The sequence below is a fragment of the Phaenicophaeus curvirostris genome, chromosome 1 (genome assembly GCF_032191515.1).
Source record: "Phaenicophaeus curvirostris isolate KB17595 chromosome 1, BPBGC_Pcur_1.0, whole genome shotgun sequence".
Classification (NCBI taxonomy): Eukaryota; Metazoa; Chordata; class Aves; order Cuculiformes; family Cuculidae; genus Phaenicophaeus; species Phaenicophaeus curvirostris.
In genome coordinates, this window is record NC_091392.1 from 65237237 (window position 1) to 65264644 (window position 27408).

Sequence of the window (27408 nt, forward strand, 5' to 3'; positions counted from 1 at the left end):
ATACCTTAAGCCAGTTACATATTGGCAGTGCTGTTGTGAGCCCCACATTCATGTTTAAGGAACTTAAATCTGTCCACAGATTGTGGATCTCACAGACAACTTACTGGGAGGAGTAGCTCAATTTTCCCTCTTCATAACCCCCAGCACACTAACCAGGGAGGAAACAAATCTTAACTAGTGCATTTTCTGTCTCTTCACAGACAGGGAAGGAGTGGACTGCACCAGGGGAGTTTGGGAAATTTCACAGCCAGCAGTCAAAGATGGTGAGGTGAGTGAGCAGAACCACTTGCTCCCAGTCACCTCTGCACATGGCCAGGAAATCACAAGGAAAAGGAATACAGGCATGTTCTAAAGAATTTAGCAACGTAGAGAAAGGGATACTCTGAGGTGTGGCCAAAGCTGAAATGACACATCCACACTTGTGCCAGTTACTTTGCTGATATACTTTAATATGAATGCAATACTGATTTTTTCTTCCCTGGAGTAAGCAGCCACTGACAAATCCAGACTCCTCTATATGAACGGTATCCTGAGCCTCCTGCCTTGGAACAAGCCAGATTTTTCAGGGGCCAAACCCCAGGAGACAAGACTGACTGAGAAGGGTCAGCATCTGGATTTTCTTGGCATCGTAACCCTACTTGCCCTGAGAATTGGGTTGTTTCATGGGTGTGGTTGCTGTCCACTCATTGTCTGCTGACAAACTAAGAAACGTTCCTTAATGCTCTTGGTGACTGACACATTTTTCTTCACAGGTTGTCAGCTGCAGGCAGGTACTATTTTGAGGTGCTGCACAAGCAGGATGACAGAGGAACAGACCACGTGGAAGTGGCAGTGAGTCTGCTCAAGTGGCCATGCTGCATATGTGCCCCCATAGAGCTTGGGAGTGACATCTGTAACAATTTCCCTCCACTCCTGGGACTCAGCTCCTTTTTGCATGAGATTTATCTAATCCCTTCCAGAGCTTTTACCTAATTCTGTGTGGGAAAGTCCTAGCCACATGTCAGGACTCTTCCCTCTGCTTGCTTGGAGAGCAAGTTCTGCCCTCTCTGATCTGCATTACAGCTCTTTGTCCTTTTCTGCTCTGGATGTGTCCTGGGAGACCTCAGCTTGTTCCCAGTCTTTTACTTCTAGTTAGACTCAGTCATAGTAAGGAGAAAGAGGAAACTGTGAGACCTTCTGGTGACAAAAACATCTTGTATCTGATCCTTTTGTTCGGACTTGGTTAACTCCATAAGCACTTAATTTTAATGTGTTTTTCTGTTGTAGTGGAGATTGAATGACCCAGAAGCAAGGTTCAAAGTCATTGACTCGCAATACCTCTCCCTTTTTGCTAGTAAGTATCTTCACTACAAGTTTCCTGAGCACCTCCCCATTCTTCCAACACCTGTCATAGGTGTTTCATCGTGAATCATAGTCTAGCTGGGCAAATACCATGCATACAGATCATTACAAGAAAGAATTGGAGACAGGTCAGGAGAGAGACCTCTGGGCTAGAGTGTGACTCATTATTAAATATACAAGAACTGGAGGTAGGATTGAAGCGTTATTTCAAGGAAATCTAGAGGCAGTGAGGAGGGATGGAGAAGAGGGCCTGCAAGGGTGAGGAAGACTTTTCCAGGTGTGAGAGTAGCACAGAATGGAGGTTGCCCACACGCTGTGCAGAGAGCTAGAGGGAATGTAGAGCCCATTACGTGGGAGCTGTTTGGGGTGTGCTGGCAGCTGGACACAACCAAATGGAAGGCACCACTGGAGCACTTACAGGATATTTCACTCTGGATGCTGGACACAATGGGATATGCTAATGATACTGGGGGATGCTGCTTTCAGCCTCAGGTCTCCTCAAGTTGCTGCTGGATTGCAGCAATCAAATCATCCCTGTCTCTCCTGTTTTGTAAACCCTCTTAGCACGTCAAGTGATTCCTTTATCAGTTAAAGGGCTCCTTAGTGCTGTTTACTCTTCTGTAGCTTTGTCAGCATTGCTTTCCTCTGCCAGCATTCTCCCTTTCCGTACCTACCACTGTTGCCTTCCAGTATCTCTGGGGCTTTTTCCATGCCAACACTTTGCCCATGGAAGACTCCCTGATATAATCAAGACATCTGTCTGCTGTGTTTTGGAATTCAACCTACTGTTGTATTTTCTGAAACTTGCCATTTGGCCAGGACTAGGTTTTCAGTTCAGTTTTCTGTCCTCTTCCTTTTTCCTTCTGCTCTTTTCTTATTGTTCATTCCTTGTTATGGGAAGTACTCACAGTCCAGAATATCCCTTTGTGGCTGGGCACAGTGCTGCAGTCTCATCTTTATCTGACACCTTCTGCCCATACAGTGTTTCCCTCTTCCATATCAGCCTTTGACTGGATCACATATCCTCCCATACCTTCTGGGTTCCCACATTGTTGAGTAACCAAAGGTTGTTAACAGTAGCTCCAATGCTCTTGGCAGCATGTTGTTTTTCCCTCCTGGATATTGACTTGGTTGTGTTCATCTCTGAGTAAAATCCCTGGAGACATGAAGACCTCTGGAAGCAACACTCAAGAAAAAATGCAACAAGTACCCAGTCTTCAGTTTAAGCTTCCCGTTGCTCCTCGCTTACTGTGGTTTTCCATTTCCTTGCTGGAGCACTATCCACCTTGGCTACTAAAGGCCTCACCCCAGGATCCTGATCCTTTTCCAGCACAGGAGAAAGCTCTGCTCCTCAGGTTTCTCTTCCCCTTCATCTTTTCTATCTCCTTTTAAAGCAAATGTAATACTAATAATTCAGAATTGTTCAGTAGTTCCTGCCAGCATGGGCCTTCTCAGCACATTATTGCTAGTATGTCCAGGGCAGGAGGTAATTTTCCTCCGTTACTCGTAACTGTTTGTTCATTTTCAGTGATATCTGCGTTTCTACCCCACAGCTTTCTGAGTCAAAACCTTTCCTTTCTACAGTGTCTTTGCAGTGAAGCTTCTGAGCAGCACCGTTTAGCCTTTGCTATGCCAGAGACAGCATTAGTGCCATGAATGCAGTTCCATTTAGAAAGGGCTGACACTGGGGAAGGGCTCTCTTGGGGACAAGGGACAAATTAGCCCCTCCTCCCCTTTCCATTCTCTCTCTGGTTTTTAGATGAGACGCTTTTAAAGATGGATGAGGTTGGGCATATCCCGCAGACATTGGCCAGTCACAAGAGCCGTCCTGCTGACAGCGCAGGCAGCCAGGCACACCCAGCTGACATGTTGAAGCCTGACCCTCGGGACACTCTTTACAAAGGTAAGACTTGCAAAGCAGTTGAGGAGGTAGCTGCAGCCTGTCACAGCATGCACAGTAGCACAGCTGAGAAAGATTGTCTTCCAACGGCCACGGTTATCAAAGGCCACGCTTTTTTCTCCTCGGTGCAGAAGAGAGAGACCAAATACAATATCAATCACTGTAGTAGGCAAAGCACAGACTAACCCAGCTTCTCTTTCTTGGCATCCAGCTCACACGACATTCCCAGGCATAATGTTTTGTTGTAAGTGCCATAGAGCTGTGCAGGATAGTTTGTGTTATGTATGTGAAGTATTTCACATGATAAAATAGAAACCAGGCATGGAAGTGACTAAGCTGGTGCATTCGGGCTCCTCCAGCAACACTGGCCTACATGTTTCTTCTTCTCAGTGCCTCTGCTCAGCAAGTCTCATGTGCGCCGAGCCTTGCCAGACTGCCCGTACAAGCCCAGCTACCTGGTGAATGGATTTCCTCTGCAGCGCTATCAGGGACTCCAGTTTGTAAGTTTTTATCCTTGAGCAGGTACTTGACCAGGGGAAGGCAAGGAGGAAGGAGGGAGACCCCATTAACCACGGGGGCCTCTCCAGCAATCTGAAGCTCCTGGCTAGCTTTGACCATCTGCTGTTCAGGTCTGAGCATCCCCGTACATGCTAGAGGGCAACACCAAGAGAAAGGAGATGGGTGCTACACACTGCTCACAGGCTCACAGATCACAAGGGGGTGCGTGTGCTTACAGAGCTCCTTGGACCTCAAACCAGACTGCTGAGCTTGCCTTCACATGAAGCTGCACAATAGTGCAGGAATGAGCTGTAGTCTGTGTGGACTACTAAAGCCCCTGACAAGCTTAAAACTGGTTTTGAGGAGGAGCTCACATTTGTGGAGCATGCAGCATAGCAGGGTTTAATAGCCTGTGTAGTAGGGCAGACTTTGAGATCTGCTGGGGACAGGTCACGGGCACTGTTTGCCCTCCCTGGATGCCCTTGCAAGCCTGTGGTCCCGAGGGGATTTGCATTCTGGGCAGCCCTGGCTCCCTCAGCCTTGTCTGGAGGTCTCCCCATATGCTTTCTGGGCTCCTGTGATCCCATGTATTTCTTCTGCAGAGCTTGCCCACCTCTGTCCCAGCTAGTTCTTGCTCTGTTAGAGAACTTAAATACACAGTTACAGAGATGGAAAGACAGATGCTGAGCAATAAAAAGACACAGCTATGCACACATCCTAGCACGCTTCCTTCTGTTTTCCATTCTCATAGCCTACTACCAGGTGCCTTGGAGAGACAAATAGTGGGCAACCCCTGCTCCCTCTCAAAAGGCCTGGTCACCCTGCAACTGTGTCTGCACCATCTTGTGACTGATATCTGGCATTTATGAGGGTTTTACTTTATTTTCCTCCCTTCTTCCCAGGTTCATTTATCCTTTGTTTACCCAAATGATTACAGCCGCCTGAGCCACATGGAGAAAGACAACAAATGCTTCTATCAGGAAAACCCTTATTACTTGGAAAGGTAGGATGCTGCTGTTTACTACCAGGGAGGGAGGAGATAGTTTGAAGGCCAGAATTGCATTGGAATTCCATACTAATTTCAGTAGGATTCTCTTAATTCTTAAAGATCCCCTAAGCCTTGCAAAACAGTTAAGCTTTTGTAGTTTCTTTTAATAACCTATGTTCCCTTTAAGTGCAAATATGTTTAGGTCTCAAGGGGAAACTGCTGCTGCTTTTCTTGCTCTACTAACCCGGAAGGTGGGTCAGAGCTTGTTTGTTCCACTACATCAGGGAATGCATTTCCAGCAAACTTTGCCTGCCAGCAGCTGGAGCCTCCTGATGGCTGTCAAGGCAAACCATGCTCACCGCCAGGCATCTCTCTGGGGCAATAAATGCATGTCATTCAACTTCACTGAGGTCCATATCCCAGCAGTGGCCCTGCAAGGGAACTGCCACTCACATGTTCATCCTTACCACTGGTGGACACCTTGTATAAGCACTCCTTTCCATTCAGGAGAATTTTTTGGCAGGATAAAGACTCACTTTTCCAGTGAGATAACTGACAGTGGCCTCCCTGTGCTCTTTTTCCTCCCTATGGGACTATCATGAAGGCTGGAATGACAGATCATATCATAGGTTTGGGAGGGTGCTCCTGGGACTGGAGTTCATAGCAAAGGATGGAGAATGTGATTGCCGTGGGCTGGAAGGTGCTACCCAGGTGTATTGCTTAGACAATGAATTTGTATTATGGCAGGATTTGGGAACTGGGGGCCCATTTTGCTTGGCATCAAGCACACATGAAGGGAAACAGCCCTCAAAATCTCTCTAAAAAGGTTGAAGCGTAGGCATATGATGGGGCAGCACACAGACGGTGGTATGAGAGAAAAGAGAGGGAGGTCATTGCAATTACTTGCCTGAACTGCTTTTGCAGTGTTGATGACTTGTGTTTGTGAGCACTATATCATAAGTAAGCTTTAAGGAGCAGTTTAAGGGAGAATAAAGAAATGTTTCAGTGTACTTATGTTGGGATTTCCTCCTGCACATATGAGAAAATGTCTTAGAGGCTGGGTTGATAAGCAAGGAAAGCTGACATCTTTGACAGTGGAGAATAAAATCTGATTGTGCAAATATCTGAAAGATTGCGATGATGGTAGCCTATGACTTGCTGGGAAAGGATGATCTAGAGGTGCTGGGTAGATGTTGTCAGAGTACTAGACCATCACCTCTAAAACAGCGACTGTAATTTATTTGGAGAGGACAAAGTAGCTTTCATCAAACTTGTGTCTTGCCTTTTCCTCTCCAGATTTGGATTCTACAAGTACATGAAAATGGATCGGCCAGAGAAGAGGCTGGGCTCTGGAGAAAAGACAGAGCAGCCAGGTAGGGACGCTACAATCAGAGCCTGGAGGATCCTTTTTTCTGTCATTTCTGTGTGTGATCTTCTAGTACCAGCTGAAAGAAGCCATTGATTTTCTGTACCGAGAAAGTCACAGCCCTTCCCTGCCACACAGCCGTGTCTGGGAGGAGATTTTTATTGCCACTTTCACTTTTCTTAAGGGCAGTTGGGTGGTGACCGAACAGTGGGCTGCAGGCAACAACGTGACAACAAGCTCTCAGGTCTGCAACTTAGCTGAGGTGCAGTTCCAGCAAAAATGTGGGCTCAAGTGACAAAGCCAAAGATGTGCAGTGCGGCAGCCTCTGCTTATACCTGCCTTGCAAAGCTGTCACCAGACAGATAGCTAAAGGCAAAACCAGAGTCCTCCACAGGCTTTGGCAAGGCTGGCTAGTAGATGCTGAGGAAGTTGGTACCAGCAAGAGCAGACTCGTGTGGGTGAAAGCATCCCTGCTCCTCTGAGCTGGAAAGACAATGTTGAGGTGAGGCAAGAAGTAGCTGCCCCAGTTAGGGTTGGTGCCCAGGTCAGGATGGGGAAGGCAGCGGGAAGATGTCAGAGGTTTAACTGTGATTACTCCTGCAGGGTCCCAGGAGGGTAACCTGGAAGACGTGCAGTACACGGAGCAGGACTTGGAGAGTACCAGCCCCCTCGAGCACCCTGGCACAGGGAGAGCTGAGCCAGCAGTCAATGCCGTTAACAGGGTGGTGGGCAGCGATAATGTTCACGAGGACTATTCTCTCCTGGAGCGTCGCCGGCTCCTCTCAGTGATAGGTGGTGACATAGGAGAGGGGCTACAGAGGAGGAAGACAAAGAAGTCTGGTGTCAAATCAGCCATGCTGGCCACTGCTAACCAAAGCCTCAGCCAGGCTGGCCCAAAAGGGAACCCAGTAATGAAGAGACTCCATTTGAAAGCTGGCATTAAAGACAACTCCAGGAGCCCTCTGCAACACACCAGGGCCGTCCAGGGAACAGCATCTGTCAAAAAGCTGAACCCTCCTTCTAGGACCATGTCGCAAAAGCAGCAGCCTCCTGGTGGCCTCAGGGACTCAGGGGTCATGATTCCCAAAGGGGTGAAATCTCGAGGAGACCTCAGTGCTGCTAAGGATGGGCTGCAGCCAGCAGGCACTGTGCCAGCCGGGAGAGGAGACCCCGTCTCTGGCAAAGCCGACAGACGGGCTGTGAGTACTGCCAGCCCCAGCCAGCGGCCTGTGCTGTCAGAGTGGCTGAACCAAGTGGAGTCCTACATTGCTGAGCAGAAGGTGGCCAACGGTGGGGACATAGGTGAAGGAAAGGCGCAGGTGGCATCTCCCGTGAAGGGTAAGTCTGGGCCTGTGGCAGCAGAAGAGGAAGAAGAAGAGGTGGATGGGGAGCCAGAGGAAGGAGATGAGGAGGATTTTGATTATATACCAGTGTTCGACCAAATGGTGAACTGGGAGCAGACCTTCAGCACGAGCAACCTGGACTTCCATATTCTGCGTACAGACTGGATCGACCTGAAATGCAACACATCAGGAAACTTGCTGCTAAGAGAAAGGGAGGCCCTGGAAGTCACACGTGTCTTCCTAAAGAAGCTCAACCAGAGGAGTAAAGGGTAAGGCATAGTGGAAAAAACAATGGGGAGCATCTTGGAGCTAAGGTATGCCACACTGCACAGGGAATACCTGTCATGTGAGGACCTAGTGGGAATTAGATGATAAAACTAGATGTAGGAAATAAAACTTCAGGTAAGGAATCAGCGTGAAAACTTGGGCTGTGAATACCTCTTTTGGCTGAGAAATGGACACCAAACCACATCTGGGGAGTATTGTCCTCCAACAGTTGGTGGCGGTAAACATGAAACACTTGGGTTTTCCATCCAGCTGGCATCACTGTCCTCTTGCTGGCTTCCTCTTTGCACAGGGTAGGTATTGAGAGCACGTAAGAGTATTTTAGCAGCTGAAGATTAAGAAACCCAGTAGTACTGGAGCTTGTTGTACTTGTGGTTTGATGTCTACCACGTCTCATCTTGTAAATTGCTTAGGACGTAGGACCAGCAGAGACCTATCAGATAATGGGGTTCTGTACACTGACCTCAGAGACAGCCAAGTACCCTACACTGTAATCAAATGTGTGCACCTCCACCTTAAAGTTACCTAGATCCTAGTACTGATTTGGGAGGGTGTTTCACCTCCTCGCTGCTCTGACATCCCACTGGAGATCAGTTTTGGCTGGTATTCTATTTTTACGTAGTCCTGATATGGTTCATTTTCTTCTCAAGAGTTACCATTTTGATTGCTATTCTGGCAAACAGAAGTACCTCCTCTGAGCCTCTGTAAGCTAACCAGTCCAGTCCTGACCCTTCTGCTGAGTTGCCCTCTATTTCCATGGTGTTCCTACCTGTCCTTCTCTGTGCTGGTTTCAGTTTGGGTTAATTTTCCTGTGCATAAGTGACCAGTATTCTGGAAGTTTTATAGAATGGATGTTTTATAGAATGGATGTTATTAATTCCCAGTCTCTGCTGGAACTAGCTCTGATCCTTCACCTTTGGATTGAGATTGTTTTCTCAAGGTCACATCAGTCACAGTCACGGTGTAACTGAGCAAGCTTTTCTCAGCAGTTTTAATTAATGAGCATCCATTCTGCAGCAGAAACTCTTGTTTTGATCCAAAAGGGCATGACCTGGCATTTCATCCTGTTTTGGCCATTCTGAACCTACTGCTTACCCCAGTTTTTACTGTACGATTGCTCAGTCCTACTCCATGTTATTGGATGATAAGCTGTCATCAGCCAGTTTCACTAGCCCAAACATACTCCTTGTGCCAAGTTCATTGTAGGAGGTGTTGAATACACTCACTATTACCAGCCCTGTGATCATTCAGACACATTTTTTATTTTCTGTGTCACCTTTATTTCATTTCCCTTGCCAACTATTTTCCCTTGGCTGCCATCCCAGATCTAATCCCACATACTTGTGGATTTAGGAAACAGGTGCTAAACCTTCCCATGGGACTTGAGAAGCGATGCAGCAAAGCCGGGGGAAGCTGGGGATGAAAAGATTTGTGCTAGCCAGCAGGAAGGAGCTTGGCAGAGCTGAATGGGCCGAGCCAGCTGGAAGTGGGAGAGGGGCTGGTGTACAGGGTCCATGTCCACCCCAGCTGTATCTCATGCAGGAGGTTCCAGCTGCAGCGTATTGTGAATGTGGAGAAACGCCAGGACCGCATGCGGGGCAGCCGCTACCTGTTGGAGCTGGAGCTTCTGGAGCAGGGAGAGCGGCTTGTCCGTTTCTCCGAGTACGTGTTTGCACAGGGCTGGCAGGGCATTGGTGGTGATGAGGAGGAGGAGAGGAAGATGAGGAACCTGGCATGGGGTCACCGGCGGCACCTGATGGCTGTGGCGAATGAACCAGAGCTGTGCTGGCCCCAGGGCTTCTCCTGGAACCACCGTGCTGTAGTTCACTTCGTGGTGCCAGGTAAGGGGGACCTGCTTCCCTGGGACATCAGGGGGCATCACAGTGACCACTTGCCAAGAGGGCAGCCCTGAACAGTGGGTCTGGGCCAGCCTCAACCATCTCATTAGGGTCACTTCCAATTTCTGTTCTTACAAAGTTAAACTCCCTCAGATATATATGATAGAGCCCAAACTCCCGTGGGTTGTAAGCTTAAGTAAAAGCCCTGCCACACACTGGGAAACATCCCACACCAATTCCTGAGTCTTTTGGTCCAGGTTTTCAGCCTGGGCCTATTTCAGCATCCCTGCAAGGCTAGCAGAGTTTGAGGGGAGGCAAGAAGCCTTGCTTGTTGAGAGGCCACACCATGTTTGAAATCAGTTTTGCTTTGATTCTCTCCCTCTTGCAATATAACCAGTGAAAAACCAGGCACGCTGGGTGCTGCAGTTTATCTCTGACATGGAAGAGCTATTCCAGGTCACTAAGGATCCGTACTTCAACATCATCATCACGGACTACAGCAGTGATGACATGGATGTAGAGAAGGCTCTGAAAAGATCTGCCTTGCACAGGTGAGAATACGACTTGCTCACAAAAAGCTCCTCACATGCATACACCTACAAACAGAGCAAATCCACCAGTCTCTGTGTATTGAACAGCTGCAGTCTCCTGCAGCTGGAAACCCAAAGTGACATTCATCCAAACCTTGCACATATACATGCATATATTGTTGTTATAGTGTACATTCATGTGTAGAGCATACAATTCTGTTATAAAACTGTAAGGCAATACCTGTTGCACTTATCCATACAGTTGCACCCCTTTTCTCATGGCTTTTGTGCAAGTTTGCAAGAGAGGACAGAAAGCAAGTCTCACAGGCAGAGGGAGGACAGAGAAGACAAGAAAGCTGTGAGAAATAGGACAGAGAGCTTGGAGATCTACGAAGAGACCTCTGCTTGCTAGGATAGCCATCTGGCTTACTCTGCTCTGACCTGAACCTGCCTTGGTTGGTCCTTTCCTTTAAATGCCAGGGTTTCCCAGTAATAAGCCTAGTCCTAGGACAGAGTTGGAGTAAAGCTGAAAAGACTTTTTCTCTGTCCTTGGTGAGTAAGTGAGAAGACTCCCCAGGTCACGCTGGGACCTGGAGCAGCACTGAGCTTGTGTACTTGCAGAGCAAAGGCTTTCCTTCTTCTTGGGATGGTGCATAGGGGCAAGGGGAAGCTCTGCAACATCAAATCTGCTACTTGTGATGCTTTCTGTGCTCACCAATGCACACACACTGAACTTCTTTTTCCCATCTGACCCCCAGCTATCGGTACTTGAAGCTGACGGGGAATTTTGAGCGTTCTGCTGGACTGCAAGCAGGGATAGACCTGGTGACGGTAAGCTTGGGGGACTTCAGGTGGACAGGAAGGTGAATAATATGCATCTGGTGCTACCCCTTTCCTTTCATACTGAACATCCTGTTTTTTAAGGAAGGAAATAGCCTTGCAGACCAGATCAAATGTAGATGTGTTTCTGTCCCTCTAGAGTAAGAGTTTCAGTCCATACGACAAGGAGACTGTGGTCCGTTCGGTTCTTGCCCCACCTGCTGGAACTATCAGACAGGAGGGAGATCAGCATTAACAGCTTTACGATGCTGGCTCTGCCGGGTCATTGTCATAGTATTTCATGCCTGTTGTTCAACAGCCAGTCATTTTGCCAGGCCCTAGGTTCTCAGTTTCTGATCTAGCAGTGAACGGCCCTTTAATTTGCTCCCATACCTCTGTCTTCATGCCTCTCAAGAGAGACTTATTTAAAGTCAACCTGTTTTTTTTCCCAACTGATGTGTTTGGTTTCAGGACCCGCACAGCATCATTTTCCTCTGTGACCTCCACATCCACTTCCCAGCTGGAGTGATTGATTCAATCCGGAAGCACTGTGTGGAAGGCAAGATGGCCTTTGCACCCATGGTCATGAGGCTACACTGCGGCATGTCCCCACAGTGGCCTGACGGTAAGAGGAAATGGAGCCTCTTCACCTCATACATCATGGAATGGAAAAAGGAGAGTGGCTCTGCCTTGGTGCTTAGTTGACTCTTTGGTGTCAATGTTGTGCTGAAAGTAGCTTGAGGCTCACTCCAGCATCTCTGCTGAAGTCATCAGTGATTCAAAGCACTGACATACCTGTGCCTCTTTTGTGCTGTCCTCAGGCTACTGGGAGGTGAATGGGTTTGGTCTCCTGGGAATATACAAGTCTGACCTGGACAAGATCGGAGGCATGAACACAAAAGAGTTTCGGGACCGCTGGGGAGGAGAAGACTGGGAGCTCCTGGACAGGTAGATATCCATTGTCATCTTTCATGCTCTCAGGAGGGGGACCCATTAGATCCTGGAAGACCAATGACCAAGGCAGTTGGTATCTGAGGAGACTGAGGTGACTAATGCCATCATAAGCTTGGTCAGTGAGGGAGAGTCTTTGAGCATGTCCTGACCTCAGATGAGCGAATCTAAAATTCACTACTTCAGCCACTGAGAAAAGAGAGGAGCTGTTTCCTGGTGCCTTCCAGCCAAACTGCTGGTTGGCCACAGACATATCAGACGCTGGCGATGGTGAAGACTTTGTCCTCTTCAAGCAGTGCAGTGCACAGTGTGTTCACTTTGAGTACTTCAGACTTCCTGTACTATGTAAAGCAGTTGCCCAGAAGAGCACCTCTCAGAAAGGCATTTAAAGATCGTGAGTTACAGTTACAGTTTCTGAGTTTATGATGAGTGATCTCTGCTGTACAAATCCTATGCCTGTGGGTTTGTAGTTCTAGGTCTTGGGGCCTATCTTTTCTATTAGGTGACTGCAGAAAAGAGTGGCATCCTGAGCAGTCTCACATTGCCAGCTATCTTTTCTCCTAGTCTGGCACGTGCAGCTCCCTCCTGACCAGCTCCGCTCTCGAGGTTGTGTAAATACTTAGCAAGTGTCATTAGATGCCTGATTATGGTTATGAGATACCCCTGAGCTATTCTGGACTCTTCAAATTGATTGCAGTCTCTTGACAGCTGTAAAATTTAAAAGAGATCTCCTGGGACTGAGCTCTTCAATATCTTTGTGATCAAGTTTTCCCTAAATCTACCCTTCTCCTTTCTGCCAGGATCTTGCAGGCCGGGCTGGAAGTGGAGCGTCTCTCCTTGAGAAACTTTTTCCACTGGTTTCACTCGAAACGGGGTATGTGGAACCGGCGCCAGCAGAAGACACTTTAGCCTTCAACCCCCAAGCTGCCTGGCAGCACTGTCCACCATCTCGTCTCAACGTGCACTTTACTGAGGCACACAGCTGAGCACACAAATTCTTCCTCTGCCTCCAGAATCTTCTGATGGGATGGCACAGCGGAGGAAGGGACAGTCAGACTAGGGTGGCAGGGGCTTCTCTTGTGAGCTGTTGCATCCAAGATGTGGGATCCGTCTCTTGCTGGGAAGGTGTGCGAGGGAGATGTTGGCAAGTGAAGGACACGCATTTCCTGCCATGGAGTCTGGCGGATGATACAGTGGGAGAGGTGCCGTGTTTCCTGTTGAGTCTTGCATGGTGCAAACCAACCAAACAGAAATCCTAGTTAAGCCCAGAATAGTTTATTTACAGTAATAGTTTCTCTTTCGTTACTTGAAGGAAAAAAAGATAGGAAAAAAACAACCCTTCCCATTTCTCCTCCTTCCCCATCTCTCCGGTATCCATGTTTTTGGACAGGGGAGCAAAATAAGTTCTCTGAACGATGTTGTGTCCACGTGCCCATTGGTTGACACAAGGACATCTGAGTGTGGAGGAGCTGATAGGCACTTTAGGCTGCAAGTGCTTAGATGTTTCTCTGCGCTTTTCACTTTAGTCCTTATAAAAAAACATGCTCATATTCAGCAAATTATGGTCCATGGGTGGAGACCTGAGTACGCTTCCCTTATGAGAGCCCTGTTTGCTTGCAACTGGGCAAGGTGGCAAAAGTCATTGGTACAGCTCCACATAAATTATTGATCCACTGCCTGAGGGTAGTGGAGGGGTAATACAGAGAAGCCAGAAGAGCATCTCAGGAGGAATTTTGCAGCCTTATCTGACAGACGTGTGTTTGTCTTAACGATATCAGGGAAACCCTAGCAGGGAAGAAGTGGCAATATATTAGTTGAATATTGTGATTTTTGTCAGAAAAAGAGAAGACAGAGTATTCTGCTCTCTAAGTCCTGTACATTTATGCAGCATCTAAAGGATAATTTAATAAGTTATGGCCTTGCTGTTATGTCTTGTCATAGTTTGACTTTTATGAAAGAGCAGGCTTCTTGATTGAAGAACTGGCAAAGTTGTTGGTGCTTCATCTCTGGAACAGCCCTGAGAGCTCTGGTCCATTATGGAGGAGGTGGCCTCGGGCCTTGGCACTTGCACTGAGTGCAGGGAACAGTGAGGACAGAAGATGCTTGAATAAATAAAAGGATGGGCAGACCCATGCCAGCATAGATCCAAGAACTATGGAAAGAGCCTCTGTCCACAGCTGGCCTGATGCTGCAGGGAGTTCTCAGCCCCTAAAACTCCTGTTAATGTAGGACAAGATTTTTTACCCCATAACCATTTTACAAGACTGTAGAAACCGCGAGATCCCAACACAGTCAGTGCTCTGTACTGAAGCTCTGGTGTCTCCACATGATGCTAAAAATGTTGCCACTGGTCGCAAGCTTCAGAGGAGAGCATGACATAGGATGCTGTTCATAGCACCCAGCTCTGTGGGGAGCTGTTGAAAAGTGAGTGACAGAGGGATGTAGGATATAAGCAATACTGACATGATTCTAGAATTTTTTGCTTTTCACACCAATGGAATGGATGCCAATTCAGAATAGGCATTAATTTATTATTAATTCTGTGGTGCTTGACAAGTTCACCAAGTTCCACTATTGCAGTAGAAAGCTGAACATGCAAGTCTTGGCATGTGAGATAAAAATCTTGTCAAATCATCTGCTTGCCTCAGTCTGGGTTTTGTGACTGATGGAGCCAGAAAAAGTCAGCCAGATTTCAGAAGGTTTTGCTGTGCAGTGTGCATTGATGGTGAGAAACAGATGAGAGATGGCTGTGTCAGAGTCCATAGAGCCTTTGCAAGAGTGGAAACGTTGCATATCTCAGAAGAGGCAGCCTTATCCTTCTGCTCAAGCCAGAGCAGTCATTTCATTGAGGGAAACTACTTCATGTGGAGACTAAAAAATGAAACCCTGCAGTTGGGGTGAGTGGGAAGAGGCTGGCAACAGTCAACACTATTATTTTTTTTTAAATGTATTATAGGAGTTTAGGGGGCCAGAGCGTTGTGATGCAGTGTTGCAATAAGCTCTGTTTCTGTCTGGAATGTGCAGTGTCAGTCATACTCTCTGTGCATGTTGGAGCCTGTGCTTCAGTGAAACACAGGTACAGCCTTGCAAGTGTGCCGGTGAGCTGCTCTCCAGGCTCCAGGACTGCGTTTCTGTAGCCTGTCCAGGCTGGCTCTGTCATGCAATTCCTGTGGAATGAGGAGAGGCTGGTGGGGAGGGCAAGCACTGGGATGTGGTGAGGCGTCAGCAGGACCCAGATGTTTGGCCCTGTCAAGCAGAGGACGGCACGATGCCCATGTTGCAGATGGAAATCTGACAGGATTCGTGGTGGCCTTTATGTCATGAACAGGGAGGTAGGGTTACTTGTACCACGGGCTTTCACATCTGACTTAGACATGGTCTGCAGCACCTAAAGTTAGCATCTGACATGAATTATGTTTCTCCAGGAGATAACTCACTTGGCTTAAATGATTCAAGGAATCTCTCTTCCTCGCCAGAGAGGACAGTGAGCAAAGAGTGGACTGGGAAACTGGGTGCAGCCCTCACTCCATCACTGCCAGCAGAAGTTGAGGATTTCACCCCCCATGCTTACCTCTGCTCCTTCCTTCACACCTTGAAACCCATGCCAGTGGCAAGCAGAACTTTTTACGTCATGAGGACCTCTTGGTGGAGATGTAAGGCGGTTAGTGGGTTTCAGTCCAGTTTCCTGATGGCCAGTATCCCCACTGTCAAAACCGCCGTCACAAATGTTCTTGCCTTGCTAGCACAGTGGAGATTCTTAGTCAGTATTTAAGCATTGCGGTAGTAAACATGATTAATATTAATTGGCACTAATTGGCATCCTCCAAGGAGAGAGCCCATGGGGACAAAAGTTGTTATCCAGCCCGCATGCTCAAAGACCACTGTGGGTTGTTGGAGGAGGAGAGACTATGTGCCCCCTGGCTCACTGGTCAGCTGCAAATCTTGCAGGTGCCATGCTGGGCTTTGCTCTGAGGCTGCTGCCACAACAACCTGCAGTTTTTCTCCCCAAACAGAGTCATGAAGAGGGAGAGAGCAGGGAGCACAGCAGGAGCAGGAAGTCCCACAGCCGTGCAGTGAAAGAATGAGGCCAGCCAGGTCAGCACAGTTCCTTATGGGCAGGTGGTTCACCCCATCACTAGTTGCAGGACATGCCCTGCTGCTGCAAGGAGGGCTTGGCTCTGGGTCACAGCTCCCAGGGAGCAAGAGGGCACCTGGCTTTACCACAGCCAGGAAAGCTGACTCCCCCTGACAGTCAATCTCATTTCTGTCACCAGGATCTTTTCAGGAAGCTGTGCCTGAGTTTGTGATGAAGTTTGGTGTGAGTTTCTGGCCTTCATATGCATCCTGGCTGTATCCTGCCTCGATGGCAGGAGGAAACCAGTTAGATGGGATTTCCCATGCATCAGGCAGGCAGGGAGGAGGAAGCTGCTCTAGTAGCTCTCTGGCTGGGGACATGGGTCACGCTGCAGAAGAGACCTTCCCTGGGGTGGGATGTGGCTGGGGACCCTGGACCCCAAAGCGCAGGGTGCACAGCAAGGTCACTGCCCACAAATGCCAGCTCCATCTTCAGGACTGTGAATTGTGGATCTGAGGATTGTTTTGTGGATCAATGAAGGGAGCAAAGAGGGCCTGGCTTTTATTCTGAGAGAAATGTATCGTGTGGAAATTACAGTGTGACTTGTTTTGTCATTGTCTTTAATGTTTGCCCGGTATGAACATCTCGCCTCTTCTCATTGCCTATAAATGTCTGAAGTTGATTGTTGTTTAGATACCAATGCCTTGTGTTAAAAATCTGAATTGTACCTTTGAATTATATGCCTTAAAATGGCTCTGTGCCTTCAAAATAACTCCTGGGCCATGTCCCTCTTAGAGCCAGGGGATATACTGATTCTCCCCCATGTTTTATAAATACATCATCTTCCTACAAGAGCTCAGTTCTGTCCGTGTGTTACTCACATTGCTACACAGCAGGGATTAGGAATCAGAGGCTGCTCCTCTGGCCTTGTATAGTTGAAGGCACGGTCAATATCAGAGAAACGGGTCACTTTGCCCATGGCCAGTGAGTGCTCTGTAGCAAAACATGAGTGGGAGATGCAAGGAGCAAGGTTAGCCAGTGAACTAGACCTGTTTCAGCCCCCCTTAGGGCTGTAGAAAGTGGAATGGTAATGGAGCAGTTTTATTCCTGTCTTCCTGGGTTTATCATGTGAAACAAGGGAGAAACATTGGACAAATACACAATCAGCAAAGCAGAAGGGTTATATGATTATGAAGAACGCAGAGAATGAAGTGGTCCCTCTTGCAAGCCAGGGAACAATTCCTGGAGAAGACCACAGGTGAGAGCTGAGCTTGATGCTCGGCACAGCCTACACAAATGGGAGGTCAGCTCTTTCACAGCAAGTGCTTATTTAGATTCAAACTTGGCTCATTTTTGCTTCAACTCTGCCTCCTTTTTGTTTAAAAAGCTTGGCAGGAATGGGAGTCAGCCATGGGGAGGGAAAAAGGCAGCCAAGGTTACTAATGAGTCTGATGCCATTATAATGAGAAACGATTGTTAAAGGTGAAAGGGGGAAAAGCATTCCAGCGCGCTTGCAAGTCTTCTGCGCACCTGGGCTGGGTGACGGGAAGCGCTCTCTGCTTGGGCAGGCCACGTACACTGCCATACCTGACCTGGCAGCTCTCTCAGATGATGATGTTGAAATTAAGATCTGGTAATGAAATTCCCTTTGCTGCTTCTTTCCCAACTGAACCTTTTTTTTTTTTCCTCTCGCTTTATATTCAGTCATCAATGCTAATTGCTTTGCCTCCTGCTCTGTGAAGCAGTGAGTCATGGGATTTGGGATCTGCACACGGGATGCATAGTTTTTTACCTTTTGATGAACCCAGCTGGCCAGTAGTAGATGAACCCTCTTAACTGGTGGTTTTGCTTTGGCTGGAACTAGTTTTGCTGCTTCTACAGTGAAGCCTTTTTCTAGAGTCAAGCAGAGTAACAGAGGCTTCCCAGAAATTGTGACCCTGCTTTGCTGTCAGTGTCAGCAAACTCAGTGTCGCTCCAGACCTGTCATACCCCAGCCAAAGTGGAGGATGAGTCTCTACCTGCTTCACCAAACAGATACCAGGCTGTGCTCAGCTTTGCTAAATTAATTTCTGGTAAATAAATAACTGGCTTTTTCCACCTCACTCTTTCTATGCAACTTTTCTTCAGCTGCAAAAAAAATGCCAGCCACTGTCATTTGCAGGTACCTGATGCTGTCCCGTAGCTTTGCCCAGCATGGGCAAGATCATTCATGCACTCTCCTGAAAAATTCACCACCTGTGACATAAGCAGAAATTTGATTCTGCCCATATCTGTTTTTGTAAGTGTCAGACATTCCCAGTACCTCCTGAAGAGCAATATGTGGACAATTTATGACATTTCTTTCTCAGGAGTGGCAAGAGTGTGCAAAATGAAAAATCCATATTGAACTCTGATTCTGCTGTACAATGAAAAAATCATTTAATAATCAGAAAAGCATGCCATTATTTAAATAGGCTTAGAGCAGGTCGTTAAAATACCAGTTTTTTAGCATGACTACAGAGTTACAAAATTTAGGATTGAAAATTATTGCTTTTTCAAAAAAAACACCTGAAAAATCATTAATTCAAAGGGACTTTTTAAGGAAACAAATTGTTCTAGTACATGAGTATTCCCAGCATTGTCAATATAAAAATGATATATTAAAACATTTATGTTAGTGATAAGACCTTAAATTATAATAGTGATTTTTTAATAAAGTAATGCACTATGTACATGTCATTTATCATTGTGGCAATAAGCCTGGAGTATCTCCTTATGTATAATATTTCTTCGTTTTCTACTAAATACTGTCAGGCTATTCTGACATCACTCCTGATAGGTCCCTGGTAATGATGTCAGACCGTAATATCTGTTTCTGTCATTGTTAATTTTCCAGTGCTGGAAAGATCTGATTGTTTTCTTCACTGTGTTGCATTTAGTTTTACTTTTAAACAACTAGGAAAACATTTGAACTGATTTTAGCTACATTGACATAGTCACACTTCTCTATCCTTCCATGACACCTTGTTGTTTTTATAATGTGAGACATCCCTTTCAACATTTGGGAGGTAAACTATTAGAGAGCATTGCTTTAAATGCAGCAACTTGTGCCTGAGACAAAAAAAGCTGGACTTCCTTGTTTATTTAGCCTACAAAGTAAATTGTTCCGTCTTCTCTACTAAATGAGCCAACACTGAATATGTGAAGCAGGCAACTCTAATAAGAGATGAGATTTACAGAACTGTGCTTTGAAATTGTGTACCTGCTGCTGTTCCTGCAGCTTTCTTTAGCAAAGGATGCTCTAAGCTTTGAAAGGCAATGTTTTCACCCCTCCAGAACTGCAAAAGCATTATGGCAAAGGGCTGGTATACCATGACATGCACACAATTTTGGAAATTTAACCCAGTTCTCTGGATTCATCGATGGGCTTCCACTGAGGTCAGTGAAAACATAGAGGAGGAGAGATTTCCTCACCAGCTGCACTGCTCAGATCCTGCAGGGAAAACAAGAAACACCAGTAAGGTCACAGCAAGCTCTTCCGTGCTGCATGGCCGGAGAAGAGCAGTCATGGTGCACCTCAACCACCCCTATGAGTGTAGGGTGCTGCTCTTCACTGCTTGCACTCTTCTGGATCCCAAGCCAGCAGTGTTTTTTTTGGCTTTTGCATCCTCCCTCCTCATATCATCTATCTGTTGAGCTTTCTTGCTGGCTCTTGCCCCAGTATATTGCATTTAAACTATGTTTACATGTTGCAGGTCATGTTAGCAAGAGCCGTGAACTTTCCTTCATGATGTAAAGCACTTTTGACCTAAGAACGTGTCATTCCCTCATTGACTGGACATGAGAGCCCAAACATTTGATCGGACTCTTATTCACAAGATTCTCTTGTGAAAATGAGTTAGATTCTTAGCTCAGTCCCTGCCAAACTGCACTGGCTGTTGTGAAGAGCTCTTTAATCCCTGGCTCACCAGCACCTTCTTTTTCATCTGCTCAGATAACGCTTCCATCTTTGGATACCTTTCAGAAAATATCTAGTTTTCTTTCCCAAATTTAGCTGCCATCCACAACTCTGTCTGTATCTACTGTGAGGTCTGCAGCCTTCTGAAAACCACTCGCTGCCGGTAACTCCTAGCAATTGGGAAGTTTTATGTTCTTGCTTTAAAGACCAAACATGGAGAAATCCTCCTCCTCTGAGGGAATTTGTTCAATGACTCTACATGCTCATGTGGCAACAATATGCCTCTGGAAAAGGCTTTTTTTGTTTGTGCAGCTTTTTCTCCTCCTTTTCCACCTTGCAGTGCTGTTTTCTGTGACTAACAGCCATTCCAGGAGCTGGCAGCAATGGAAACTCATCCCTTTCTTACCTGATCCATTGCCCCATGACTTAATAAGGTCGAAAATTCCGGGTAGGATAAAGGCCGGTCTTCTGCACCCCAAAGGCTGTGATGAAGATGTTGAGAATGACCGTGATGAAGATGAGAGCTGTGGCAGCGTTGTTGAGTATATTCAGGCGGGGTTGCTTTGCAACGTCATTCAGGTTCAAACGAGCTGTGTGATACAATGCAAAAAGGAAGGGAGATTTGTAGCTTTGACTCCAAGTCCTTCACCCCCTACAAGACTTCCGTGCCTGGCAAATGTCCATGGTGCCCCTGGGCACTGTGGCTACAGAGCTGAGGGAATAGTCCCAGGAACTTTACAGCACAGCTTGCCCTAGGATGACATAGGAGGACGGAGCAGAGTTAAAATGTGGGATTTTTTTATGTCATGTCTTTGTTTTGCCGTGGAGATTCCATGGCCCTCCAACAGACTGACCTTAAATAGCTGAAGTACTGCTATGTGCTACCAAGCATGGGCTGTGTGACACACACTCTCCTGCATGACCCTGGGACGTGGCAGGGGAAGGTCAGCAACGTTGTACTTGGGTTGTGTGGCCAATTCCTCCTTGACACCCAGATCTTGCTTATGTGCAGGCACAGCTATCAAGCCCCTCCTTGCCCCCAGACGAAGAGGTATCTGGGTACATGAATGGGATCAAACCTAGCTGATGGGCATTGATCCCTTAATACGTGAGTGATTGATAGGAATGGTTGGACTCGATGATCCAGTGGGTCTTTTCCAACCTGGTAATTCCATGATTCTATGATTCTATGAACATTCCAGTTAATGGGACTGTCTGGCCAATAACACAAGCAAACGGCAGCCCTGTGGCTCCCTGCCTTCACTTGTGGTCTCCTGTCTCCCTGGCTGCACAGCTGAATCCACCCCCCCCAGCTCCCACAAGGAAAGGCTGTGCAATGTAGAACAGGGGAAGGACTGTGTCACAGGATTTCCCATAGCCTTCAATCCTCTGTCCCACATTAAAAAAAATATGTAGGCTATACAGGAAAAGGCAGCGTTCTGCAGACTTTTAATACTGGGCATGTGTTCGAGGCTGGAATATCGCAAATCCTATGTCAGATGTCTGTATGGCACTAAGAGAACTGTGGGATAGGTTAAAAGTGAGGTTAATATAGGGAATACCTCTGCCTTAATTGTTCTGCTATGCCTCAATCTGAGTGAGGTGAAAGGCACAGCTAAAATGTGGTATCTGCAGGAGCTGCATGGAGAAGCATATTACAGGATGGGCAGCAAGAGGCCTGAAACACAGCTCCTCTCCCTACAGCAGGGATTCAACAGCAGGCAAGTGGAAGAATCATAGAATCATAGAATCATTTAGGTTGGAAAAGACCTTTAAGATCATCAAGTGCAACCTTAAACCTACCACTTCCAAACCTACCACCAAACCATGTCCCTAAGTGCCACATCTAAAGGTCTTTTAAATGCCTCCAGGAATGGCGACACAACCACTTCCCTTGGCAGCCTGTTTCAAAGGTCAGTATTGAGATAAGTTGGATGATGTTATGCTTCATTTTTCTGAAAGAGTAGCATTCAGAGCTGTTGTGCAGGAGAAAAAGAACAACCAACTCCCCACTTTTTGAAAAGCAGTGACACAGACCTCCTTACCACTCACGTCACGCTGTCTTCAACCCTCCTGCAACCCTAGCTGGAGCCAGAGGGAATGATCTGGTTGATCTGGTCCAGAGAAGAGCGACAAAGCTGGTGAGGGGGCTGGAGAACAGGCCTTATGAGGAGTGGCTGAGAGAGCTGGGATTGTTTAGCCTGGAGAAGAGGAGGCTGAGGGGAGACCTCATTGCTCTCTACAACTACCTGAAAAGAGGTTGTAGAGAGGAGGGTGCTGGCCTCTTCTCCCAAGTGACAGGGACAGGACAAGAGGGAATGGCCTCAAGCTCCGCCAGGGGAGGTTTAGACTGGACATTAGGAAAAAAAAATTCACGGAAAGGGTCATTGGGCACTGGAACAGGCTGCCCAGGGAGGTGGTTGTGTCACCTTAAAGGGAGGTGGTTGAGTCACCTTCCCTGGAGGTGTTTAAGGCACGGGTGGACGAACTGCTAAGGGGCATGGTTTAGTGTTTGATAGGAATGGTTGGACTCGATGATCCGGTGGGTCTCTTCCAACCTGGTGATTCTATATTCTATGAAATGGCTTCTCCCTTTTGCTTCTGTGCAAGCCAAGCCATGTATACCCTGCCCCTGTAGCACCCTGCGAGGATGCACGCACCTCAGCGGCCTCCTTACCAGAGATGATGAGGAGAATCCCAATTATCACCTGGAAGAAGAGAGAGATGCTGATGAGCACGATGAGGGTGACGTAATACTGGAAGGAAGGCCCCTGCTCCAGCACTGCTTTGAGCTGTGTAACGTTTGCCATAAACAGTGCCACGTCCAGCATGCTCTCTGCCACACTCTTTTTTGTCGCGTAGTGGTTGATGTTCATCGGCCCGTTAATCCGGAGGTGAGAATTTATGCCCTGGGGAGACAGGAGAAACTACATGAACTGGTATGATTGCCAAACGGACAGACCCATCCATGTCAAATAGGCTGCTGCCTCCATGTGGGATTTATCTAGGAAGCCTGAGAAAGAGTCAGATTTGTGTTTTAAACATATTGAGAGCATCCAGTTTGCCCTCAATGGTTGCCTTGTAATATTAATAGGCACAAGATACTTGCAGTCATCAAAAGCTCAGCAAGGTTAGAAAAATACTGGGTATTTTTGTGGAAAACAAGCTTGTCCACAGTTACAATAATATAGATTACCCAGAGCCAGGGATTTTTGTAAGGAATATTAAATTCTATTCCTTCAGGGCACAGACAAGCCTCAAACTTACAGAGGATTAGAGAGAGATCTGCTCTTTGGGTCGGGTGTTCAAAGGACTGTCAGTGGCTGGGCTTTATGTCTTCTCTGAACACTTTTTGCTGGCTATTGTCTTAGACAAGATGCTAGAGCAGATGGGACTTTTTTATTTCTGAAACCAGGGGCATTATTTCTTCAAAAAGTTAGTCACTGAAACACACCAAAACAAGGTGTGGGATGGGATCCATTGCACCTAACTTTAACTAGTCATTAGGGCACTTTTCATCGTAGAATCATAGAATGGTTTGAGTGGGAAAGGACTTCAAAGATCATCCAGTTCCAACCCCCCTGCCATGGGCAGGGACACCTCCCACTTGATCAGGTTGCTCAAAGCCTCATTCAACCTGGCTTTCAACGGTTCCAGGGATGGGGCTTCCACAACTTTTCTGAGCAACCTGTTCTAGTGCCTCCCCACCCTCACAGTAAAAAAATTCTTTCTAATATCTTATCTAAATCTCCACTCTTTCAGCTTAAAACTGTTACCCATTTTCCTATCACTACACTCCTTGATAAAGAATCCCTCCTCATATTTCCTCTAGGCCCCCTTTAAGTACTGGATTTTTTGTCAGTGGAAAGAAACAGGTATTTACAAGGGATAAAACACCTGGTTGCTCTTAATCTAATTACACGCTGTAGGTAATTTGGCTGCTTTTAGCCATCCACCTTTTCTCTGTCTTTCTTGTTAATTGAATTCCTCTGTTAGCTGTCTTGACAAAAATAAAAAAAAACAAAAAACAAAAACCAAAAAACCCCTAAACCCAAACAAACTAAAAGAAAACCCACAAAAAAACAGCCAGAAAGGGAGATGATAGTTTTCATTTCACCCAGAGTGTCATTAGCTGGTAATAAGCCAGCAGCAAAGGCAACGATTACAAAAGATTTGGATGTATCCACAACAAGCTATGATCTTCTTTCTTAAAAAGAAAGAAAAAAGGCACTTCCACATAGCAGACAGGCTTCAGTTCTGAGTAAACAGCCTCCTGTCAGCTGTAGTTAGGACCAACAGCTTTGCTCTCAGAGCTGTTTGTTGGATTACCCTTTGAATCTGCGAATTTAGGATGTGGGCCTGAGGTGACCTCTTTTGCTCAGAGTGGTGAAAGAGATCTCTCCAGAGGCACACTGGAAGTAGGACTCTGTCACTTGCTGAGGGGATCTGTTCTGTAGCCAGCCTAATCCATAACAGATCTTGGTGCACAGAGGGTTTTCCTGAGGCAGGGAAATGCCAGGGGAGTGGATAAACTCGCTGGAAGGCAGCAGCTCTTGCTCTTGGGCGTTACCAGAGCAAGGATGGCCACCTCCTTGCCTACATGGGGCAGCCTACAGAGCACAAGCCACCAAAGCATGGTGCATCAGTTGGAAGGGCACTGAAGCTCTGCCAGGTCAACCAGGGAACAATGGCGTCCACCTGGCAGGATGCCACGTCCTCTCTAAGCTCTCTACTCACCACGACTGAGGCAGCTTCCAAGACAGACGTACAGTGGGAAGGCACTGCTACCCAGGCATTGGACAACAGCAGTAAGCACACCTGTGGGAGGTGCGCCCAGAGAGAGGGCCTCCTCTGCTTAGTGACAGAGCTCCAGGAGGAGGTGCTTATGTTTAGAAGTATCAGGGAGTGTGAGAAATAGACAGACCACTGGAATCGCACCCTACCTCTCCCGGGACAGGCATTCTGGGGGTGTTGGTTGACAGTGACTGAACCTGAGCCAGCAGTGTGCCCAGGTGGCCAAGAAGGCCAATGGCATCTTGGCTTGTATCAGAAACAGCGTGACCAGCAGGTCCAGGGAGGTTATTCTCCCTATGTACTCAGCACTGGTGAGACCGCACCTCGAATCCTGTGTTCAGTTCTGGGCCCCTCACCACAAGAAGGATGTTGAGGCTCTGGAACGAGTCCAGAGAAGAGCAACAAAGCTGGTGAAGGGGCTGGAGAACAGGCCTTATGAGGAACGGCTGAGAGAGCTGGGGTTGTTTAGCCTGGAGAAGAGGAGGCTGAGGGGAGACCTCATTGCTCTCTACAACTACCTGAAAGGAGGTTGTGGAGAGGAGGGTGATGGCCTCTTCTCCCAGGTGACAAGGGGAATTGGACAAGCTCTGCTAGGGGAGGTTCAGGCTGGACATAAGGAAAAATTTTTCACAGAAAGGGTCATTGGGCACTGGAACAGGCTGCCCAGGGAGGTGGTTGAGTCACCTTCCCTGGGGGTGTTTAAGGGACGGGTGGACGAGGTGCTGGGGGGCATGGTTTAGTATTTGATAGGAATGGTTGGACTTGGTGGTCCGGTGGGTCTTTTCCAACCTGGTGATTCTATGATTCTATGATTCTATGATCACAGGCAAACAGGTTATATATGTATGGAGGATTTCCCCATCCTCTATCTGCTTGGTGGAGCACGGTGATTTAAGAAATAGGAGGCAATGGTGACAAGCAGGCACATCACCTCTCTGATCACTTCACCTTCCTAGGTGCCTTTCTGTAATAGGTATGAGGCTCTGTAAGTGGAATTGAACAATGAGGATGATGGCTCATCTAGCTTGGAGATGTTGCCAAGCTTAAGTCAGCCTACACCCTGCATCAAAACAGCTTCTGTAAAGAAAAAAGGCAGGTCACCAAAGAGACTCCCTTTTGAGTGGAACAGAAAGCCCAGTATACAGATCAGAACCACTTCTTCAAGAAGTCTGCTGCCTCCCTGGGGCCTAGTTTAAAGAGGTGAAGAGAAAACTACATAACCCTGGCATGGCCATCCCTCAGGTTATTATCCATTATTGATTTTTCAGGTAGGCAGTGACGAAGTTGCAACAAGAAATCCAAGACAATCAAAAGACACTTCAGGGCTTTAGGACAGTTGTTTAAGGGATCAGGAGCACAGGTAGTGTTCTCCTTTATCCCTCCATTTGCAGGGAACTATGAAGGAAGAAACAGGAAGAGCAAGATCAGTATCTGACTCCAAGCCCGGTGTCACCAGCAGAATTTTGGGTTTTTTGATCATGGGTCGGTCTACACAGCACCAGCCCAGCTGGCAACAGATGGGGTGCACCTGTCTCAATGAGGGAAAAAGATCTTTGAACAGGAGTTAGCGGGGCTTATTGAGAGAGCTTTAAATTAGATTTGAAGGGGGAAAAATTTCTTCATTGTGGGGGTTATGAAGCACTGGAACAGGCCACCCAGGGAAGTGGTTGAGTCACCACCCCTGAAGGTATTTAAAAGATGTGTGGATGTGGGGCTTAGGGATGTAGTTTAGGGGTGGCTTGATGGTTCTAGGTTAAAGGTTGGACAGGATGAACTTAAAGGTCTTTTCCAAACTAAACAATTCTAGGATTCTACATCAAATGGTAAGTCCCAGTTTGGTCCTTTTGTACTAGATACATAAAGTGCAACATGTAATCCTTCCTCCATGCTCTGGGCATGACACTAAAGAAGGGTTATGGCTAATGCTTCATGCTGCTTTCTCTGGTCTCTGCACACGTCTCTGCAAGAATGGATTTCTCTGGGCCTGGGTAGGAGTGTGAGCAAAGCCAGTGATTCTGGGAGAGTACTGTGTGTGGTTGTGTGTCTGATAATGATATTTGGGCTGAATTTTGGAAGCGGCTTTTGTCCTCTGCCAGTTATCACCCTCATGTGAGAAACAGGCATAGTAAAATAAAAAGTGGTAAGGAAGGACTGCGTCCAGTTTGAATTGCTGGTGAACTCTGATCGTTAAGAAGGGGCTGGCTTGCATTGGGAAAGTGCTTTTGGGAAATTTTTCAATTTTTTCCTTTTTTTAAAATTTATTTTGATAGCTTAAAGCATGTAATTCTTCTGATTTCTAACAGTAAAGATACTGTGGATAAAGGGCGCCTTTGCAAAGCCTATATTTCTTGCTGTGAAAGCTAGAAGTTACAAGATATTGGAAGGAGATAGAAGTCTAGAGCGCTGGTAAGGACTCCAAGGCAGTTTATAGGGGTTCGTGTCTATTTAAACTGTACTGTCTGGTGCCTAGGGCAGAATAGAGCTATCTTGCATCTCAGGGAAAGGAGACCAGCAAAACATCTCATTCTGAAAACACATTTTAAAAACCTAGATTAAGTACTGCCTCTTCATCTCTGGCTTCACAGCGAGTGATCCTGTTGCAGCAGATCGGTACCTATACCAAGTGATGCAAGGTTTGAGACTTGACTCCTTCTACGTGATTTCTTCCTTATTCCTGCCTGAAGAGTCAGCCCTCCTTGCTGCAGCATCACAAGGCTGGGCATTGATAGTTTATCTCTGTGTA

General features: G+C 47.0%; 2 protein-coding genes across 2 annotated transcripts in view; one reads left to right on the plus strand and one right to left on the minus strand.

Annotated features, from left to right (window-relative positions):
- B4GALNT3 (beta-1,4-N-acetyl-galactosaminyltransferase 3) overlaps positions 1–16788 on the plus strand; it is a 70909-nt gene extending 54121 nt beyond the window's left edge. Inside the window, exons 7-20 of the mRNA XM_069860668.1 lie at positions 201–268; positions 753–831; positions 1267–1333; positions 3101–3244; positions 3632–3741; positions 4642–4742; positions 6024–6100; positions 6697–7705; positions 9264–9562; positions 9957–10110; positions 10848–10920; positions 11380–11533; positions 11730–11856; positions 12660–16788. Coding sequence (XP_069716769.1) covers positions 201–268; positions 753–831; positions 1267–1333; positions 3101–3244; positions 3632–3741; positions 4642–4742; positions 6024–6100; positions 6697–7705; positions 9264–9562; positions 9957–10110; positions 10848–10920; positions 11380–11533; positions 11730–11856; positions 12660–12768 — 2571 coding nt within the window. The 3' untranslated portion in view covers positions 12769–16788. The remainder of the gene's footprint in view (positions 1–200; positions 269–752; positions 832–1266; positions 1334–3100; positions 3245–3631; positions 3742–4641; positions 4743–6023; positions 6101–6696; positions 7706–9263; positions 9563–9956; positions 10111–10847; positions 10921–11379; positions 11534–11729; positions 11857–12659) is intronic.
- Positions 16789–18506: 1718 nt separating this feature from the next.
- NINJ2 (ninjurin 2) overlaps positions 18507–27408 on the minus strand; it is a 51334-nt gene continuing 42432 nt past the window's right edge. Inside the window, exons 2-4 of the mRNA XM_069860683.1 lie at positions 22549–22780; positions 20263–20461; positions 18507–19390 (exon numbers count right to left, since the gene is read on the minus strand). Of these exons, the coding sequence (XP_069716784.1) occupies positions 20298–20461; positions 22549–22780 (396 nt within the window). The 3' untranslated portion in view covers positions 18507–19390; positions 20263–20297. The remainder of the gene's footprint in view (positions 19391–20262; positions 20462–22548; positions 22781–27408) is intronic.